Source organism: Sminthopsis crassicaudata, chromosome 5 (genome assembly GCF_048593235.1).
Source record: "Sminthopsis crassicaudata isolate SCR6 chromosome 5, ASM4859323v1, whole genome shotgun sequence".
Taxonomy (NCBI): domain Eukaryota; kingdom Metazoa; phylum Chordata; class Mammalia; order Dasyuromorphia; family Dasyuridae; genus Sminthopsis; species Sminthopsis crassicaudata.
In genome coordinates, this window is record NC_133621.1 from 287965015 (window position 1) to 287987890 (window position 22876).

The following is a 22876-nucleotide window of genomic DNA, read 5'->3' on the forward strand; positions in this document are numbered from 1 at the left end:
CATGCTAATGAAATAACAGATCCTCTTCATAATCATGTAAGAGAGTCACATGGGGAAATGGAAACAGCCCAGGGTTTGAAATCAAAGGATACACATCCAAATCATGATTCCGTCGCTAGTTGTATGAATTTGGGCAAATAATAGAGGAAAAGAAAGGGAAGGGGAGAGAAGGAAGGAGGGAAGGAAAGAAGGAAGGAAGGGAGGGAGGGAGGGAAGAAGAGAGGGAAGAAGGGAGAGAGAGAGGAAGGAAGGAAAGAAAGTAGAGAGGAAGGGAAAGAGCAAATAGTAAATACTATGTGCCAGCCCCAATATTAAACCCTAGGGATAAAAATAGAGGCCTAAAGAAAGCTATACCTGCCTTCATGGACTTTGCATTCTAATGGAGGAAGACAGCATAAATTAAAGAGAATTGAAAAGTGTCAGTTGGGAGAACGATGAAGCTACCCAGGATGATGACAAAGTCACAGGAAATAAAAAATGGCGATGATGACAAAGTCACAGGAAATAAAAAATGGCCTAGAGGAGATTGAAGCTAGACCTGCCACAGCCCCTTCACAAAATGGAGGTTCCAGGAGTTATAGATACTTATGAAGCATAGTGCTCCAGAAAAGTAAAATGTAGACATGTATTCTAGTGAGGTTGGTTGGCAGATAGAATTATAGTGAGTCATTCCTCTAGTAAAACAAACAAGTAAATAAGGATAAAGACTAAAGTAAGGTCAAAATGGGTACATTTTTTAGGCATAAAGGATGATATAAACAAATTAAGGGAACATAGATAATTTTTCCTATTAAATTCATGGTTAAAACCATGACCATGACCAAACAAGAGATAGAATCATGGGGAGCAAAATGAAGAGTTTTGATTACATTTTTTAAATTATTAAACAAACAAAACCACTGCATCAAGAATTAGAAGAAAACCAAAAAACTGGAAAAAAATTTTAGCAAATTTATCTGATAAAAGTCTCATTTATCAAGAATGAGTCAAATTTATAAAAGCAAGGCCATTCCCCAATTAATGAATGGTCAAATAGATATGAACAGGAAGCTTTCAGAAGAAGAAATCATCTGTAATTATGTGGGGGGGAAATGTTCTAAGTCACTATTGATTAGAAAAATGCAAATTAAAGCAACTCTGAGGTGCCACCTTACACTTATCAAATCGACTAACATGATAGGAGTATGACAAATGTGGGAAAGCGTGTGAAAATATAGGGACACTAAGGCACTTCTGGTGAAATTTTGAACTAGTCCAACTGTTCTGAAGAACAATTTGGAACTATGTTCAAAGAGCTATAAAACTCTCCATACCCTTACTTACAGCAACACCACTACTAGGTTTGCATCCCAAACAGATCAAAGAAAAAGGAAATGGACCTATATGGATGAAAATGTTTGTAACGATTCTTTTTATGGTGGCAAAGATTAGAAATTGAGGGGCAACCATCAACTGGGAAATGGCTGAACACATGTAGTGTAGTATCGTAATAGAATATTATTGTTCTATGGCAAATGATAAAGGGAGTGTTTTCAGAAAAACCTGGGAAAGCATATGAGCTGATGCAAAGTGAACAGAACTAGGAGAACGTTATACACAGTAACAGCATTATTGCAACAGTGACTGACTGTGAAAGACTTAGTTACTCTGATCAAGATAATGATTCAGGACAGTTCCAAAGTATTCATCATGACAAGTGTTATTCATCGCAAAAGAGAGATCTGATGAATTCTGAGTGCATATTGAAATATATTTTTTAGCTTTATTTTTCTTAGTTTTTTTGAAACATGACTAACATAGAAATATGTTCTGCATGATTTCACATGTATAACTGATATCAATTTTCTTGCTTTCTCAATTGGTGAGCGAGGGACTAGATGGAAAGAAATAATTTAGAATGGATAATTTGTTTTTAAAAATAAATGTTAAAGAGAAAAAAGAGAAAGACACAAATAATTGAATGCCTCCCAAATATCCTGTTGGGGCTGCATTATGTACTCCACAGCAAATGAGTGGCTTCATGATACTAGCTTTGACAGATCAATGCATAGGATTCCCTCTTCTGAGAGGGAATAAAAGGCACATCACTGATATATGCTTGTGAGACTTTACCAGTTTCATTTCTTCAAGATCTCTGGCCCAGGAATGTTCAAGAGGTGATTGATCACCTGAGATGGGGCAGGCAGACATAGTTTGGAAAGCTCATCCTTAACTTATTCAGAGTCATGGGTCTTAGTCATATAGTAGATCCTAGGTTTTACATTTTAAAAGGTAATGAAATATTTTAAAATCCCTTCCCTGGACAAATATCAGTTATCGTTAACTCTTTCGTTTTTTGAATCGAAATGAGAACCTCTCTAAAGTTTAGAATAATAAAGGAAAATTACAGGCAGAGAATGGTGCTATTGAGCAACAAAGAATAGACAGAAAAAAGTGTTCTCTCCATCTCTACCACCTCCCTTTTCCCCCTTCCCCTCCCTACTGCTCTCTCTGTCTCTCTCTTTCCTTCTCTCTCTCTCTCTCTCTCTCTCTCTCTCTCTCTCTCTCTCTCTCTCTCTGTCTCTCTCCATATATATATATACATATATGTAATTTGTATTCATATATATTATTTATACATATTTCATATATATATGTACATATATATGTATTTATTTATTTCTAGAGGGAATCAGCATATGTTTATGTCAGCCAATCAACTGTTATTAAGTCATGTCCAATGTTTTAAGATGTCGGGGACAATAGTATATCTTGCCCTTCTATCCTCCATTATATCCCAAAGTCTGACCTAACTCAAATTCATTGCTTCCATGACACTATCAATCCATCTTATCAGCTGCCATCCCCTTCTCCTTTTTTCTTCAATCTTTTCCAGCTTCAGGATCTTTTCCAATGAGCCCCATCTTCTCATTATGAGGCTAAAATATTTGAACTTTACCTTTAGTATTTGATCTTCCAGGAGTAGTCTGAAATAATTCTCTAAATATTGATTGATTTGATCTGCTTATTGTCCAGGGGACTCTTGAAAGTCTTCCCCAGCACCAGAATTTGAAAGTATTAATTAATTTAGCTATCAGTCTTTCCCATAATCCAACTTGCACAGCCATACATTGCTGCTGGAAAAACTGTAGCCAAGAAAAGAACCTTAGGGAACACTTTTTTGCTCTTTTTGTTTGGTATAGTTGTTTTGTTGTTGTTGCTACTACCTGTGCAATATTGTGAACCCCTTTTATTCATAGTGCTTCAGGCATTCTGTATCAGATCTGATCCTTTAACTCTATTTCATCACCTTGATGTTTAGGGTCAGACTCATACAGTCTGATGGTTTTCCCTACTTTTTTTTTTCTTTTGCCTGGATTTTGCAATAAGAGACTCATGATCTGAGCCACATTCAATTCCAGGTCTTATTTCAACTAATAAATAACCAATTATTTTAACTGATAATTAACTAATTAATTTATTTTAACTAAATTTTAACATATTTTAATTTAACTAAACTTTAATTTAACAATTTTTAACTATATTAATTCCACTTTTGGCTGCCTGGTTTCAATATTGGCCATCTGATGACATCCATGTGTGGACTGGCCTTTTGGATTGCTGAAAAAGCATTACTTATGACTAATGAGTTCTCTTGACCAAACTCCTCTGCCCCACTTCATTTTGTACTCTAAGACCACACTTGTTTGTTATTCCCATTATCTTTTGTTCTCTCTACATTCTTATCCTTGGTGACCTTATTAGCTCCCATGTGTTCAATTATCTTGATGTAAATGTTCCCAATCTTTAAATGTAGCCCTAGTCTCTCTCCTGAACTTTAACTATGGGGGTTGGAGTACGGCACCCCATGATCTATAAAACCCAAGTAAAATTACACGGCCTTCCCTTCATATTAAAAAAGAAAACTGAATTCTGATGGTATTAGAAGATAAAATATATTTTAAATATTTATTTAAAATATATGTTAAAATATCTTACACAGTACTCTAAATTTGTGCACTTCTGAGTTTCTAAACTTTTTCTGTATCATCTACTGGCCTGGTCTTCATATGTTATCCGCAACTTCTGCAAAACTCCCCCAAAATTCCAATTTAATTTCTTAGGCTGGCCTGCAATATTAGTGAAGTCATGATGTCGAAGAGATAATTGTAGTTCTATTATCAAAATAGATGTCCTGAACTCAGCATGTCCAGAACTAACTCTTATTATCTTTTCTTGCAAACTAACCTTCTAAGTTCCTTCTGTCTGCCAATGACATCAGCATTCTTCTAGTCATCCAGGTTTATGACCTTTGTTTCTCTCACACTCCATTACCACCACACTCATATCTAACCAGTTGCCTAATCTTCTTTCTGTCTCACCACATCTCTTCCATCTCTTCCTTTCTCTGTGTTCTTGTGATCATAGCCCCAGCTCAAGCACTCTCTGCTCTTCACTGGACTGGTACAATAGCTTCCTAGTTAGTCTCCCTGACCGTCTACTCCAAGACTCCACTCCACATTCTATATAGCCGCCATATTCATTTTTCTAAAGTTCAGATGTAGCTTTGTCACTGCTCTACTCAACATTTGCCAATGGTTCCCTATGTGCTGGTTACTTCCCAGAATGGAATATAAGTTCCTTAAGGAGAAGAAAAAAACAAGTGAAATAGTCCCTATCCTCAAGGAGCTTACCTTCTATTGGGTGAGGAATGTTGATGTCTTTTTTTTCTGTAATCACTATTGTTCTTTTTTGACTTTGCTTTTCCCATTTTTCTTTCTAGTTGAAACTGAGAGAAAAAATTGTTTGCTGTGGCCAAAGCATTTTATACAGAAAGATAGATAAGGGAGATTTTTAAAATTTTTTCTTAAAATTATATAAATTGAAACTAAGATTTATTATATATATATATATGAAATATCTATAAAATATGAAACATATCACAAGAATCTTCTCTCATGTTAGAATTTCTTGCATTAATCAATGAATTCATCAATTCATTAGCACAGTGCTTGGTATATATTAAGTGCTTATTAAATGCTTGTAGATCAATAAATTCATTACTTAGTACAAATATTTCTAACTTTTAATTTCCATACATCAGGGAAGTTTTTTTGTTAGGATGTTTCACACATGAAAGCAGATTGTATTATAGAGTAGATTACTAATTAACACAGCCACCATAAACACACAGTTAAAGGCAGTTTTCCATCTGACACTGTACAAGTAGCCTAGATTCTCTTGGCTGCAGGGAAATTATTTTTATATTCTTCTTAAAACTGGGTTGTGGTTTGTTGTTCTTTTAATATTCACAAAACAAAATCAGAACTTGTGGTTGCAAATTCCTAAAATTCATTCTGTTTTTTAAGCTATAGAATGAGTCAATGTGGTTATCAACAGATAGTCCAAAAGGTTTCTTACTATGGGGAAGGAGGCATATGGAGGGGGAATTGAGATGGTTAAGTACGGAATTGGGAGAGGGAAAGTAGAGAGGATCCAGATGGAGACTGCCCTGATAGCTCCTTTTCTGGTGGAAAAATGATTACACTTTCTTCCTTATTGATGCATGAAAGAAGCATAACTAGAATCAATATGTAGAAATTACGGAAAGATATATTTTGGCTCGAGGGAAAGAAAAACCTCCTAATTATTAGGGCCGCCCAGAAACAAATGGCCTGTCTCACGGAATAGGAAGAAGACTTTTATCACTGAAAGTCATTAAATAAAGGCTGGATGTTCAATTTTCTGAAATATCAGGGATGAAGTTTGTGCTTTGTTTATGGTTTTATTGCCTTACTTGTTTTCATTTGTTTAGCCAGAATTTATCCCAATGACTAGCATGTAATAATTACTCAAAAAAGTAAAGTTTTTTCACTCACTACATTCATGCATGTCTTTGTAGTCTTTTCCGACTATGAAGTTCTCAGATTCTGAGAGAGGTTTTATACAACGTAATCGAAGTATGCTTAGTTAACACAATGCTCTGCATATAGTAAGTCCTCAATAAATGTTTGCAGCATTAATGGACGAAAGATTGGAAATCTCTTTGGAAGACCATTTACCATTATACTTGTACAGCATTATGCTCCCAAAAAATTGCAAATCAGAATATGGCTGATAGTAGATATACATATACATATACTCGCATATACATGTGTGTATAAATATACACATATGTGTTTATGTATGTTTATGTTATATAGACATATATATATATTTTACATGTAGACACTGGCACAAATGTGTATACATAACCAGATAGATATCACACTCATATCTCTATGGATAAGGACTAATCCTGTGAATTCATTGGCATCAGGAACTCCAAGAAGAGGAAATTCCCTCTCCCATTGAAGTCAGAATACCTACAGCTTCTAGTCTTGGAGAGTCAGTTGGGGCATTAGAATTAGAGACTTGCCCACGATCACACAGCTATTATGTGTCAGTCAGTACTGGAATACAGATGTTTCTGTTTTCACAGCTGGGTTTTCCTTGTGCCATTCTGGTTCTCTTCTATATATCTATACAACTATATCAATGTCTATATCTTTCTCTATACAAATATATGACTAGATCTACATCAGTATCTAAAATGTGTGTGTAAATCAGTGTAACTTTCAGGGTGTCCCACAAGTGTTGTAATTTAAAACACTAATAGCTTAAACTGCTCTAAGACTTTTGGGGCACCCTGCACATATATGCATGTTACACATACATATATGTAAAATGTGTATGTTTACATATAAATATGTGTGTGTTTAAAGGCAGACAAGCAGAATAAAAGAAAGAAGGAAATGGACAGAGACAGACAAGCAATGACAGACATACTGGTGGATAGGGAAGATGTCATCCAAAGTTCATTCCTGCTCTGTTTTTACAATCTTATGACTTAGTTTGAAGTATTTTTCCCTTTAATCCCATAAAATAATGCAGGATAAATGGGAGTCTCTTTCCTAGGTAATAATCACTAAGTGATGCTTTGAAAGTTTCCACCGAATATAAAGGATCACTTTCGGAAATCCCATTGTAATGCAGTATTGGGGAAGGGACAGGTGTGGATTGGGAGGAGTTAGTGATTAGAGAGTAATTATAATATTTTAAAACCTAACACCACAAGAGGACCACATCCCATCAAGAATCAAAGGCTTGAAATTGGCTTATTTTTTTAATTGTGTAGGTATGCTTTTTAACTACAGGCTCAAATCAATATCACTTATTCCCTAGACCCCAAATAAGTGAGATGTGGTGATTTGCCTGAATGGTACTGAATATTACTGTCTCCATTGATACAAGGAAGAATTTACAAGCCAGATGGTCTGTGTGTGTGTCTGTCTGTCTGTGCCTGGATCTGTATGTAGTAAATAGTTGGACCTATCTATCTAGGCAGCCAGGTGATACAGGGAACAGACTACTGGACTTGGAGTCAGACAAATCTGAGTTCTAATCTTCCCTCACATGTTTATTAACCATGTAAACCTGAGCAAATCATTTACCCTTTCTCAGTTTCCTTGTCTTTAAAAGGATGGTAAATAATAGCATCTACCTTAGAAGAACAAGGGTGTCAAATGAGATAGCCTTGCTTAGCAAACGTTAAAGCACTATATAAATGTTAGACACTATTATTTTTTTTTCGGATAGATTCATGTTCTTTGAAAGACATACTATTCATTCATTCATTCGGAGACCTATAATGTGCAAGGTACTCTGCTATTTATAGATATCCCACAAATATTTCTTATTAGTCTTAATGTGATTTAATGTCTCGGCCTGGTTTCCTCATCTTTACAATGGGGAAGCATCTGTTTCATAGGGTTCTTGTAAAGATCAAATGATATAATGTGTTTGAAGTACTTTGCAAACCTTAGGATGCTATATAAATGTGATTAGTTATCATTTTATATTATAAGTATCATGTGTATATGTGTATTTGATAGATCCAATATAAGTGTGTGTATTATGTGTGTGCATGTACATGATAGCTCTAATGTAGGAATATGTATTATCTGGCTTCTTGTGTTTCCCAAGAGAGGCTGTAGCAGCAGTAGAAGGTACTACACCATAATTAGAATCACAAGATCTGGCCTTAAGTCCCAGTTCTGCCCTTTAGAACCCATGTGACTTTGCACAGGTTATGAGAACTTCCCTGAGATTGTTTATTTGTGTACCCACCATAACGAAAGAAATTGCTCATTAAGCAATATAACATGGGAAAGCTGTTATTTGGATACCTATCCAGATATTTCTTTACTTTGTTATTTTCAATCATTTGTGACCTGTCTAATGCTTAAATATTTATATTTGTGATGTCAGTCAATCAGTACTGATTAATTAAACTCTTACAATGTGCCAGATCCTGTACCAAATCCTGATAGGACTTAAGGAGACAATGAAAAGACAAAAATATCCCCTGCCCTCAAGGAGGGCACTTTTAAAGCAGGAGACAACATGTAAATAAATAGGTACTTACAAAATCTATAGGACATTTGGAAAGTAAGCTTAGAGGGGACTAATAGCTGGGGAATGGGAAGAACTCTCCTCTTAAAGGTGATGTTTGAGCTGCATCTTAAAGAAAAAAGTAGGAAACTCAATAACCAGATGAGGATGAAGATCCCACTAGGCATGGGGAAACCACTGCAAAGTCATAGAAATGGGAGATTGAACATTGTGGGTGAAGAATAATAAGGTAAATGGTATGAGTGGACTACAGAGTGAATGAAGGCAAGCAAAGTATAAAAAGACTGGAGAGGTAGGAACAGGTCACATTGTCCAGAGCTTTCAGTGTCAAAGTTTTGATTCTTTCAGTTCCAAACAGAGGAATCCTGAAACTAATAAGGAGCCCCAAGAGTTTCCTGAGACTGAGACAGTAGGGAGAGGAGGCTGGGTGACTTGGTCTGGAGTATCGAGGAATACAATAGCACAGACTGGTTGAAATCAACCCTGGCCCATGAGCTCTGTCTTTTCTCAAGTTCCCCGGATCATTTTTCTGTTCCTTCATCTAGTTCCCCAATAATTTTTCCCTGAGAAACTTTTTAAGAGGTCAAATCATTATCTTTGGGAAAAGGAGTGAATAAAGTCTTTTTGGGATGGCTAGCTTAGAGAAACATCCAAGAGAACAAATAGCAGGGGAAAAATAAAAATAATCCCTTTGTACAAATTACCAAGCGGTCAAGAACCCAATAGGATTGTTACGTGCCAGTGTGTTTTAAGATGGGGTTGGTCTGAATCATAGAGTCACAAGTTGAGTGCATCAGACTTCTGTGAGGGCCCAGTCATATAGTGTCACCCATGACCGTGTGTAAGAATACCTAGAAAATAAAGCATCATATCACTATTAAAAAGATTATTGGCTCTTCCTGTTGGCTTCTAGAGGAAGACAGAATTTGACTGCCGCAATGAATGAATTAAGGGAAGGAGGGAGAGAGGAAGAGATAGATAACCAAATGAATGAATTCATATATGCTTGTAAATGTTATCTCACCTATCCCTTACATAGGAAATACAGTGGTTCTCTGCTACCTTCAATATCAAATATAAAATCAGTTGTTTGGTATTTAAAAGAAAACTCTCCCTATGGAAATGAGGTAACTCAGTTCAGTCAGGAAAGAGCCCCAAATCTCAGCCAAAAAAAAATTCCCCACAGTGTCTAATGTAGCAATCTGGGGATAAGGGTATGATTAGAGACTTCTGGCTCCTCTCATACTGGCTTCTTTTGTCTCCCTTCAGCAACCTGAACAGGTATCTTCTCTCTTGATACTAGAAGCCAGAAGAACCTAGATCTCTTCTCTTCTACTCAGTACCCCCCTACCATCCTTCTCTACAGCTCTGGGGCATTGATCTCTATCAATGAGGAGAAGGTCCCAAACAAACAATCCTTATAGAAAAGAGTTATATCCACTTATGTATGTATATGTGTATAAATATAATATTCTTTCCTATACAGTCTTAACTAACTTCATTTTGCTTAAATCTTATCTATTTCTATCTTTAGCTAAAGCCAAATTACTAGTAAATTTTGGTTCGGCATTTGTGGGAAAAAGAACCAGAAGTTCTGCCACTTTTTCAATTACTTTCATCTTCATCTTCTTTTTTTTTTAAGTCTATCTTTTGTTTTTAATATCATCCTCATTTATTATTTTTTCCTTCTTCTTCCTTCCCAGAAAACTATCTCCATTAACAAAGTATAAAAAGGAAAAAAATAGAAAAGGAAATTAAGCAAAACTAATCAGTGCAATAACCAAGTCCAAGATTATATATACTATTCCATACCCTTATTTCCCCATCTTTCCAAAAAAAGAAGGGAGGTTAATTCCCAAATAGGTTTCTTTTTTTAGATCCAAGCTTGGGCATTGTAATCATTTCTATCTCTAAAGTTCTTAGTGATAGAATCCTATTGGTTGACAAAAATAGAATATTGACAAAAGCATCAGTGTCTAAGAAATTTCGGAGGTTTTATTTTTATTTTAACTAAACTAATTTCAGTTTCTATGAAAAGAAATGCTTAGTACCTAGGAAAACATATATGGAGGAAATAGCAAAAATATTTTCCAGATTTGTCTAATAATCAGTTGTTTCACATTTATTTTCTCATAGGATGATCTTCATAATATACTCAGTCTTGGGAAGTGGGCTCATATTCATTCTTTTGTTTGCTCTTGGAAAAGCTGAAAATTAGTGATGCAAAAGTCCTGTACTTTTAAGTCTCTGCTTTTAAATATTCAACAGCAATAGAAACCTATCATTACTTAGGAAAATGGCAAGAATATTTTCTCTTTACTATCCAACTAGCTTTTAACATTCCTGAGCAATTTAAATGCAGAGTGGACAAACATTGTCTTCAAGACATATATGTTTGTATATAAGAGGTTAATCCTTGCTCTGCATTACTAGAAGGCTATCTTTCTTTAGAATGAACCCGTCTTAAAAGCAATTTCCACAGATTGTTAAGAAGTGTATCAAGAGCATGTTTAAAAAAAAATTTTATGGTTGAGGAAAGCTGGGCTCTTTAAAAAGACCCTCAAATGGACACATCAAACCTGATCTTTAAAAAAAAAAAAAAACAGAGAACACACATATGGGAAAGCAGTCAAGGTGTTTGCTTACTGGGTTGGGGAACACAAGGGAACTTTCCGAGCATGATGTTCCATATCCATGCAAAATCACTAGCCATGAAGAATTAAATGTCTTTCTGTTTGTAAGTGATGGAAGCGAAATTGGAGGTAAACCCTTTTGTTTCACATTGGAATCAGTCACACAAAGAAACTTCAAGAAAAACCCCAAAGTAGAGCTTATATGGTATCTAATGAAATGCCACAGACATTTATTAAGTTTCTCCTATATGCCAGGCAATGTACTAAGTACTAGAGGCACAAAGAAATGCAGAAAATGGTCCTTAACCTCAAAAGAAGTCACGGCCTAATCAGAGAGACAACTTTGGAGCTGACAAGAGATTTTCTTGATATTCTTTTTTTGCAACATGGCTAATATATAAATATGTTCTGCATGATTTTACATGTATAATTGAAATGATTTTGGTTGTCTTCTCAGTGGATGGCAGAAGAACCAGAGGGAGAAAGAGAATTCAGAACTGATAATTTTTTTAAATGCTAAAAAAAAAAAAAAAAAAAAAAAGGGAAAGGTACAAATAGTTGACTACCACCATTTTGTTTTTCCCAGTAAATTCAGTGGCCCCATAGTAATAATTTTGACAGATAAGTGTGTAGGATGGTAGCCACATGAGAAGAGCTTTCATCGTTCTTCGGAGAGGGAGTAAAAGGCAAATCTCTGATATATGCTTCTGAAGCTTTACCAGTTTCCTCTCTTCAGGAACTGGAGCCCAGGGATCTTCAAGAGATGGTCTCCTGAGACAGGGGCAGGCAGACTTAAGTTGGAAAACTTGATCCTTATCTCATTCACATACATAGGCTAGAGTTTGTAAGATCCTTAATTTTACATTGTTAAAGCTAATAAAAATTAAAAATAAGTTGGGAGGCATTGGGTTGGGGCATACCAGAAAAAACAACCTGCAGAAAGTGGAAATTGAGCTGAGTCTCCAAAGAAGCCCAGGAGGAGTCCAGGAGGTAAATGGATAGAAAGAGTGTGTTCCAAGCGTAGAATTGGGAGGGGTGGCCAATGCAAAGGCATGGAGTCTGTGAATGGATCATGCTATCAGAATAATGGTTGAAAGCACTCAGGATATTTTCCATGGAGAAGAGAAAGTTTAAAAGGAACATGAGAGCAGTCTTAAATTATTGAAAAAATTATCACAAATGGGTTTAGATTTATTCTCTTTGGCCCCAGAAGACAAAATGTGAGGAGTAATGGATGGAAAGTTCAAAGAGCCAAACTTAGGCTCAAAATAAGAAGCAATTTTCCAATAATTAAAATAATCCAAAATAGAATGGGCCACTTCACCAGATAGTGGGGGGGGTCTCTCACTGGCAGTCTTCAAGCAAAGAGTAGATGACATACATTGTGGAAGGGATTCTTGTTCACTTATAGGCTGAACTGGATGACCTTTGAGATTCTGTGACTCAGCATCTACTCACAAAAGAGCAAAAAAAATTAACCTGCCAAAAATTTGGCCCAAGGCCCAGCTAAACCCAGTCATTCTGAGAGCATTTGTTGGGAAAATGGCAAGGTTCACAATAGAAAGAGACCAGAAAAGAGGCTGCAGCAGTAGCAGAGGTAGCTCTATTCCTATAAGCAATGATACTAGAGCTCTACCACCTCAATACTGAATAAGCCCAAAAAAAAGAAGCAGAAGTTCATAGAAAGATGAAATTTTGAGCAATGTCTGGGACTGGCCAACTATACCCAGAAGAAATCCAAACTGGGATGAGCATGTTAAAGGCCTCCAGGAATCTATTTTCAAGATACCTAGGAGACAGGGAAGACAGAACACTGCAATTAGAATCAAGAAGACCTAAGTTTGAATATTGCCCCAGATCCTGAGCAATCACTTAATACTCTTACTGTTTCTTCATCTGTAAAATGGAGGTAATAAAAGCAGCTGCTTCAGATAATTATTATGAGGATCAACTAAAATATGTTAAGTGCTTTGCAAATGTTAAACACTATATAAAGTGTAGTTATAACAACCACAATAATATTATTATTTCAAAACTCTTTAAAGGGAGAAATATTGCAGAAACATAGAAAATATTATAATTAGCCCAGTTAGTAAAGAAAGATGATATCAGTAGTTGTGACCTTATATATCAATTTTCTCTTCCTAAAATATTTATAAGAATCATCTAAGAAAAAATTTTAACATTGATTTTTAAAATTTTGAGTTCCAGACTCTCTCTCTTCCTCCCTTCCCACTCATCCATTTCCAACATTAAGAATGCAAGCAATTCAATTCAAGTTATACATGCATGGTCATGCAAAACATTTCCATAATAATTATGTTGTAAAAGAAAACATAAGACAAAAAAAACCTTTTATAAAAATAAACTAACTTTTAAAAAGTATACTTTGATCTGCATTCAGACACCATCAGTTCTTTCTCTGGATATAGAAAGCATTTTTCATCATAACTCCTTCATAGTTGTCTTAGATCATTGGGGATATCCATTAATTGGGGAATGGATGAATACATCATGGTATGGATTCTTGATAGAATACTACCACACTATAAGAAATGCTGAGCAAGACGTTCTCAAAAAAATCCTGGAAAGACTTCCATAAGCTGATACAAAAGGAAATATACTGTGTATACAGTCGCAGCAATATCATAAGATGATCAACTGTGAATAACATAACTATTTTCAACAATACCATCGTATTGATCAGAATATTTTATACAATGAAGTGCATCCTCCCACTAACACTAGGTAGAAATTAATTCTTTTCTATTTATCTGTAGAAGCTAAAAAATGTTTGCAGGCACAAAGTAAGTTATTGATGGGGATCAGGAAAGAACTAAAATTTGCATCAGGCTATGAAGGATGAGTAAGAACCAAATAGGAGAAGAGGAATAGGAAAGAGACGGGGAGAAACAATAATAAAGATATCAGTACTTTAGAGGTCTGTGTTTTGAAGGAATACAAAGTAGCCCAGTTTATCTAATATAGAGAGAGAATTAATAGGAGATTAGAAAGATGAGTTGGGGTCCAATGAATACTTTGAAGGATAGAGGAGTTTGATTTTCACTTAGGTAGTAGGAAGCTATTGAAGACTTTTGCTCAGAATCATGGTACAAATGGATCTCTCTGTAAGAAAGAAAGATAATTCTGGCCATGAAAACAATCAATCCATCAATCAAGTGATTAAGTGATGACTCTATATTAAGCCAGGGACCAGGTGTTCCACACCAGAGAGTAGGAAACAATGAATGAATGTTTAAATTCCTGTTATCAAGGAGCTTACATTCAGAAAAGGAGAGACTGTGAAGACATGGATGCACATCTACAGAATAAGAATGGCATGTCAAGTGTTCTCCATCCTTAACCTTCCCCAGACCTCACCTTTCCCTGAAGCTCTCATCCTATATATTTTTTCCCTTTCTCTATGAAACACTTGGAAAAAGTTATCTACGTTAACTGTCTCTACTTGCTATCCCTTCACTCCTCAGTTCTCTGCAGTGTGACTTCTCACCAGTGTGACTTCTCACATCACTACTCACCAAAATTCGTCATCTCCAGAGTTATCAATGAGCTCTTCATTTCTAATTCCAGGGGCCTTTTTCTCCACCCTCACCTCATCCTTCTCAGTCTCTCTGCAGCATTTGACTCTGCTGACCATGCTCTCTCTTCCTGGCCATATTCTCCTTTCCAAGTTCTCATGACACTATTCTCACCTCATTCTCCTCCGACCTAGAGGCTCTCTTCTTGGCTCATCATTCAGGCCATGTGGGCATTCTCCAGGGTTTGGTCCTATGCCTTCTACTTCTTTTCACATGCTCTTTTGGTGACCTTATTCATTAAATCAGTGATTTCTCTAAATCAGTGACTCTCAAATCTCTGTACCCAATACTACCCTCTTCTGCTTCATTTCTCCTTCACCAACTGTTTTTTGGACATTGGAAAAGAAGTGGATTTCATGAAAGCATCTTATCTTCAAGTTGGCCAAATTGAGCTCATTATCTTTACACACACACAGTCATCCCAACTCATTCCTTTTCCAAACTGCCCCATTTTTGTTCAAGCTGCCACCACCATGCCAGTCTCTCAGATTTGTAATCTTGGGATTATCCTTAATTTGCATTCTCCCTCACCCCAAATGTCCAATCAATTGAAGTATTGCACTTTCTACCTCAACAGCATCCCTTGTGTCAAGAGCAGAGATCATGGAAGCAGGCTATTGCAGTAGTCTAGTTTATAGTGATAATGAAAGCCTCTTTTAAGATGATAGCAGAGGGAATAGAGAGGAAGAGACAAATGTGAAACATATTGCGGTAGTATAATTAATAGGACCAAATAACAGATTGATAGGAGAGCTTTAGGAGAGAGAATAGTGTCAAAGAGAATATCAACGTGGGAGCCCACATGAATGGCCACCCAGAAGAGCCATCATGAATGGATTCAAAATCAAAAGACTTGCTTTCAAATTCTGCCTCCATCTGTTACCACCTGTATGATCTGGGCCAAGTCACTTAACCCTTTTGAACTTCAAATGTCCTCGTCTATTAAAATGAAATCTGCTAGAAAGAATTTAGAATTGGAAGAATACACTGAAAGCAGAGGATTTGGAAGAAAAGTTCTATTACTGCAGCTCAGAGTGCTTGTGTCCCACTGTTCCTAAGTTAGTTCTGCTGGGCTAGCTTGGCCGGGATGAACAGTGGGGTTGGTGGGCTCTCAGGGAGCTTGATGGGCTGATGCAGGGAGTGGGATTGGCCTATATCAATGGGGATCACTTGTCAAGGAAAACCTCCTCATGGAGTGACCGAAAGAGTGTTCTTAACACCACATATAAGGAATTTATTTAGAAGGCTACCTAATGGGGAAGTTACAGCCCACTGAGTGTGGCTCTACCTTAGGAAAACCTGCATTGTTTTACAAGCCAGGAACTGTACCTTATCCCTCCTTTATCCACTTATAGTTACTGAAGGAGATTGACCTATTCGGCTTCTAGCTCTAAATCTATGATCTCATGAGGAAACTTGTTGGGAAAAAATGTTGCTGTAGTTTGGGGATAGATCAGTGTAACTTCCTAAGAATCTCAGCAATTAACCTAGTGCCTGGCACATAATATGCACTGTATAAATAAGTGCTCCATCCATCTCTCTGCTCGCTCTAGTGGTCACTGGAAAGTAATACAGATGCTAAGTAGGAGCACCCTACATACACTAATTTTCTCCCCACCCATCCCAAAGTAAGCCCTAAATGACTTTGAAATACTTAATCTGTTTTTTTCTTTCAGTCCTCTGTCATAAATAATGACATTATCTTCGTGAAGTTGCATGCCCCCTGGGAGGTGCTAGGCAGATATGCAGAAGTCATGAATGTCAGAATGCCTTTCAGGTAAGGGTTAATACACTTTCTCCCCTTTTTCTTTGTTTCTTCCCTTTGCACTTAATGTCTCTTTCTCTATTTCTAGTGAACTCAGAAAAAATATGACCAAAGTGCAGATGGAAAAGTTATTGGGCTCTAATAATCAAGAGAAAAAATAATTAGAGGAATAATTAGTACCTAATAATTCGAAGAAATACTTCATACCTTTAGAAATTGCAAATAAGGTAGAATGATCAGTGGTGAATTCATTGCTCTTCAGGGAGAATTCTTACAGTTAGTTTCATATATGAACAGCCTGATCTTGTGAAAGAGACACCATTCTCAATGCTATTTTCATTTTAAAGAGCTGCTATTTTTAAAGATCTATTTAACATATGTTGCTACTTCTGAATGGTCATCCTATTGATATCAATGTAATGATAGGATACAAGCTACACACACATACACACACACACTTTCTCTCTCTCTCTCTCTCTCTCTCTCTCTGTTTCTTTCTCTCTCTCTCTCTCTCTCTCTCTCTCTCTCTCTCTCTCTTTCTGTGTATGTGTGTGTGTCTTTCAAGAACTTTAGTTCTAATCTGCAAAAGAATCTGTCCAAGATAAACTCACCATCTTGAATCTCAACTCCATATGCATTAGCTTTGGTGACTCCATCAACGAGTCAACTACTGCTTTAAATATCCACACTATTAGAGGCAGCATGGTATCATTTTGAGGAATTCTCAGGAAGACCTAAATTCAAGTCCCATCAACTGACTTAATACTGACAGTGAGATCCTAAAAAAGGAATCTCTCTAAGTAGTAAAGCATTGAAGAAAGTTTTAAGATTATATACTGCACTTAGGTTATGGTAGAGTATACAGTACACATTGTAATGCAGTGAAGATAACTTTGAAGGTCTAGTAGGAAAAAAAGAGGAAAAAGGTGAGGGGAAATGAAGTCAGAATGCTCTGGGACACTGCTATTCAAGGGAGAATTGAGAATATTTTATGCATAACTTGGTTATCTCCAAAAGCTCATTTTATTCGATTCAGCCATGTTTTTATTTTCCATTTGCTTATGGTGAAAAAAGGGAATCCTCATTTATGAAAGAAGAGTGGATAAAGCCATAGAATTAAAGAGATAAATGCCATAGCCATAGCAGGAAGGGGCAGGGGCAGGGGGGAGGAGGAGTCCCAAAAGTGAAGGACAATTTTGACTCAAGGTCAGTTTTAATAGAATGAAAGCTTCAGAGTGGCAGATTGCTATTTGTCTGCCCACAAAACCAAGCCCAAAGGCAGGGACGAAGTCTTCTTGGTGTCTTTGCCCACAGGACCCCGGTTTAATGAGCTGTGGAGAATCGGGCATACTGTAAAGCAGATATGAGCATCGAGGCTAAAAAAGGAGCTAAAATCAGTTTTGAAAATGCCTGGTTGCTACTGATTTATAAGTTTTTTTCATTTTTGTTCCTTGTTTATATCATATCTTTTAGCTCTGGGTCTTTTAAGGCATGCATTAATCAGGATTTTTTAAAAAGTAGTTTCTTGCAGTTGTTTACCTTGAAGCCAGTAATTCATTACAAAATTTTATATATTTATCTTGCTGAAACATTTATTGAAATAGTCACCCAAACTAAATAAAAATATCACCGGATCTGTGCCAGAACAATTCTAATCTCTGGTACAGAAAGTAGATGCTGAAATCTAGAAAATCAATTATTTCTGTTTTCTTCAAGTGTTCTCAACTCTTTTTGTGTTGTGGATTTTCAGAAGTCTGGCGCAACCTTTGAGCCACTTCTCTGAATCATGTTTTAAAATGTATAAAATAAAATGTGAGATTACATAAGAGACAAATAATAATATTAATAAAAAAAATAGTTAGCATTAATATAGTTCTTTAAGTTTTGCAAGGCACTTTACAAATATTATCTCATCGATCCTCACAACAAGCCTGTGAGGTACAAGTTTATTATCCCCATTTTGCAGTTGAACACGTTTTGGCAAACAGACGGTGAGTGGAAACTTGTCCAGCTTCAGTCACCTAGGAAGTGCTGGATTTTGAACTCAGGTCTTTCTGTCTCCGGGTCTCTATCCATCAGTTGCCCAATTATATTAAAAATATCATTCTAAAACAATTTTTAAACAGGTTCAAAGTTAAGAACCCCTTTTTAAATGGTCTACCAGACCTATAGTTCCATTGATAATAGGGATCTCTGTAGTCAGAAAACTTTCTCTGCCAATGCATGTGGATCTTTTTTTCTGTATCTTAAAGAGCTGCCTAGAACACTAAAGAGTTTCCCAGTCACACAAACAATATGTGTCAGAGGTGAGGCTTGAAGCCACATTTTCTTGGTCAGCTCTCTTTCCTCTACTCCATGTTACCTCTTTGCTATTTGGAAAGATTTTACCATATTAGCAAGAGTTTATCAAGACCTGTCCTACAATCACAAGGTTTGTGTCTCTAGAATTACTTATTTGTCTAGGAGGACAAACAATTAAAATGAAAATGATAATTATAAGTGACACCATGATCTGGCCATTTCTGCCCCTTAGCAGTTCTGGGCTGATATGTTCATCTGTAGTGGGGAATAATATGGCTTATTAACATGCAGTGGATGGGCATTCCACGATGCCTGTTCATTCTCCAATCAGGCTACGAATTCTAGCTCCTTGAAGGGAACCTGGACACATGCAAGAGGAAGAGCTTTCACTGAAAACAATTTTGGTATAACAAGAAAGCATCCAGTTGGAGCTGTGTTTTAAAAGCCACATCAAGTTTTATATGTATTTATGATTTCCTGTATCCTGCACATTGAAATTCCAAGTTCAATCCCCTTTGATTTATCACCTCTGCAGTATATGCAAAACGAAAGGAAAAACAGCATAATCACTTTTATTGTAGGAAATTGCCAATAAAATCTGCTTCTGAATCATGTTTATGGGCACTGGGAGATCTGCAGGTTTGCCTAAATATGCAAGATAAGTTGTGGGGAGCAAAGCCTTCATTTTCCAGAAGTGAGATGGATCAGGAGCAATTGAGAACATATTGAAACTGTCTTGGTTAAAGAACAAAAATCCCCAGTGAATGATGGTCAAAATTAGGAGCAGGAGACCAGATTTCAATAAAGCATCTGTACTATGCTGAAAAGAATGCTATTAAACACTTTCACATTTAAATTTTCAAATCTCTCTCTCTGTCACTCTCTCTCCCTCCTTTCTCACTCTTCCCCCCCTTGTCTCTCTGTCTCTGAATCTCTATTTCTCTCTCAATCTCTCTCTCCCTCCTTTCTCTTTCTTTCCCCTCTTTTTGTCTCTCTCTCTCCCTCCTCTCTCTCTCTCTATTTCTCTTTCCCTCCCTCCCTCTCTCTCTCTCTTTCCCTCCCTCTCTTTCTTTCCCTCCTTCTCTCTCTTTCTCTTTCCCTCTCTCTCCCTCTTTCTCTCCCTTTCCCTCTCCCTCTCTCTCTCTTCCTCCTTTCTCTTTCTTTCCCCTCTTTTTGTCTCTCTCTCTCCCTCCTCTCTCTCTCTCTCTTTCCCTCCCTTCCTCTTTCCCATTCTCTCTCCCCCTCTCTCTTTCCCTCCCTCCCTCTCTCTCTCTCTCTCTTTCTCTTTCCCTCTCTCTCCTTCTCTCTCTCCCTTTTCCTCTCCCTCTCCCTCTCTTCCTCCCTCCCCCCCTCTCCCTCTCCCTCCCTCTCTCTTTCCATTTCTCTTTCTCTCTCTCATATGTTAAAACCACTGATGACAGCCATATGTACAGCTTGCATATTTGCAATTTGACTTCATTGCTTTCTTGAATTTCTGAGTTTCTTCTCTCCCCTCATTTAATTCAATCAGGGTCAACTTGCCTAAGATCTCATTAAGTTTAAAATTGAAGCCTAACCCAGAATTTGCATTTTTCTGGAGAAAAGCTAATTTCTTAAGCTACTCATCTTCACGACTCACACAATTTTATCCCAGTACCTTCTGGGAAATCTCAGGAAGTGCCTTTAGGACCATGGTATTATAAAGCCTCTTGAGCTGAAAAAGAATTCAGAGCCCATGGAAGCCAACCGCCTCATTTTACAGATATGGAAACTGAGGCCCAAGGAGGGAGTCTAAATCCCTGTTTCCCACATGTTATATGTAGGATTGACTGTGAAATAGGAGAGTAAAGGAGATGAGCAAACAATTAAAACGGCTCCATAAAACTGTGTGGTTTGGGAAATGTGTGCCCCAAGTTCCTGTTTCAATTCTCACTGTTAATCTCTTTTTAGTTTTTTTCCTTCACCTCTTACAGGCTTCTATCTTCAATCTCCTTTCCTTCCTTGCTAGTTCAAACTGTAACTGACGATGGGTTTTCTTCTCGACTGGCTTCATTTTTGCTGTTCTTCCAGGAGAAAAATCTATTACCTGCCCCGCCGGTACAAGTTCATGAGCAGGTTAGTAACCCATTCAAGCCAGGTGGCACTTTTTTGGCCCACTGATTGGTGGATCCAACAACTGCCAGAGTTACAAGCTGGGACAATGGGTATTTGCCATGTAGGAAAGCCTGCTAAATTCCAGATTTAAAAAGTTCTTGTTTCCAAATGGCATAAAAAGGAGCAAAGCTAAAAATGGCCTTCTCAAAGTCTTCTCTGCAGCAAGCCAGTCCTCCATACCTGGAGGAACTCAGTTCATTTTACAAGTATATTTGGAGGGGAAAGTCTTTTCTGTGCTGAGATCAGATGACTTAGCCCTTTCCAATTTTGAACACTTAATTTCTTTGGCTTGCTCTTTTTTTCTCCCAGTTAAAATCATGTCTTTCCTACTCTAAAGCCCTAAAAAGCTGTTTCAAGTAGAACAGATTAAACTGTATTTGACAACCCTCTTAGGAACTGATTGTTCCAGTTTGGTTCACTGCGAGTCTCATCTCAGATTGATAGCTGTTTTATTAGTAAAGTTGGCAAATAAATAACTTTGGCAGAGGCCAAAACCTATCCCTTTTGTGAGAACAGCTGTATTGGGCAAATGTCGCAAATACTCCACATCCTCCCAAAGCTTGTTTCTTCTGATTGGTTAGAAGGAAGAAAGGGGGAGGGGGATGATGGAGTGGTGGAGTAGTGTTCTTTTATGTCTCCCTTAATAAGCATTAGAGAAAGAGACTTTTAATTTCAGAATCACAATAGTTCTCTTCCTTTTAAGTGAGTTAATTAGGTTGACAATTAATGGGTCCTTTTTGAAAAATTTAATAGTTCATTTCAGTCTAATGTTTTGGGATTCTGTGTTGTTTTAATTATATGTTTACAAGAAGGGAGACTAGAATGTCCACAATTAATTATGATGATGCTAATTAGTGGAGCAGCTTAATAAAATTCTCCTTAACTTTGCTCAATACTATATGGAGAGTTGACCTGTCTCAAGACATTAAGGATTGCTGGTTTTTTCAGTATAATATTAGACCACGACCCGTCTAGAATTATTGTGGCTTGAAAAATGCATCTCTCTGCAATCAATCTCCTCATAGCTAGTTTGGTCCTTAGGCAGGAGACATACTGAGACTATACTTGACATCCAAAGCAGGAATTGGGCGTCCAGAGAAACTGGTTTGTGATTGCTTAGAGTTTATTACTAAAAGAGGCACCATGACTCTGAAAGTACTTGAAAGCTTAAGAAGTCCTTGGTTCATGTTGCAGATCTCCTATATAGAAAAATCGATGAGCTTGAGCAAATGATCAAATTGGGCCTTGGTTTCCTTATCTGTAAAATATAAGAATTTGATTCATTAAAGACATTTGGGTAAAGGAGCAATAAATAAGATCAGAATGGACATCTTCCACCCCTTTCACAGCAAGATTGGATCCAATTTCAAATAGATTGGACTCTTTAGATCAGGGGTTCTCAAACTACAGCCCGTGGGCCGGATTCGGCCCTCTGAGGACGTTTATGCGGCCCGCTGGTTATGGCAAATGGACTGAGGGGTAGAGACAGAGTGTGAGTTTTTGTTTTTATTATAATCCAGCCCTCCCACAGTCTGAGGGACAGTGAACTGGCCCCCTATTTAAAAAGCTTGAGGACCACTGCTTTAGACTATTGTATATAGTCAAAAGTAGAAGAAAATAAAGTGGTTCAAACATCCAGGACCCAAGGAAAGAGTCTCTCTTGTACCTTGGTGTCCTCTGCTGAAAGATGAATTGAACATTAGGGCTCTATTGAGCACTAGAGGCCCAACTGAAGGCTCAACCTCATTTCTTGTGGGGCAACCAAAGGGTCTTCTCATGGCTAGTCTTTTCTTGTTCCATTCCATTTTTTATATTGTTAATCATCTCAGTCATATCTGAATCTTAATGATCCCATTTGAAGTTTTCTTGATAGAGACTGGAGTGATTTGCCATTTTCTTCTCTAACTCATTTTACAGATGAGAAAACTGAGGCAAAAAAGTTTAAGGGTCACACAATAAGAACCTGAAGTCACAAATCTTCCTGACTCTGAGCCCATTCATTATACCACCTA

The 22876-nt window shown here is 37.1% G+C and overlaps 1 protein-coding gene across 8 annotated transcripts in view; it reads left to right on the plus strand.

The window, feature by feature from the left end:
• ANO4 (anoctamin 4) overlaps positions 1-22876 on the plus strand; it is a 422750-nt gene that overhangs the window by 277897 nt on the left and 121977 nt on the right. For 5 of the 8 annotated variants that reach the window (XM_074271359.1, XM_074271356.1, XM_074271358.1 and 2 more), the window contains 2 exons: positions 16342-16442; positions 20781-20825. In XM_074271359.1, the coding sequence (XP_074127460.1) occupies positions 16342-16442; positions 20781-20825 (146 nt within the window). The remainder of the gene's footprint in view (positions 1-16341; positions 16443-20780; positions 20826-22876) is intronic. The other 3 variants (XM_074271361.1, XM_074271357.1, XM_074271360.1) reach the window with 1 other exon arrangement.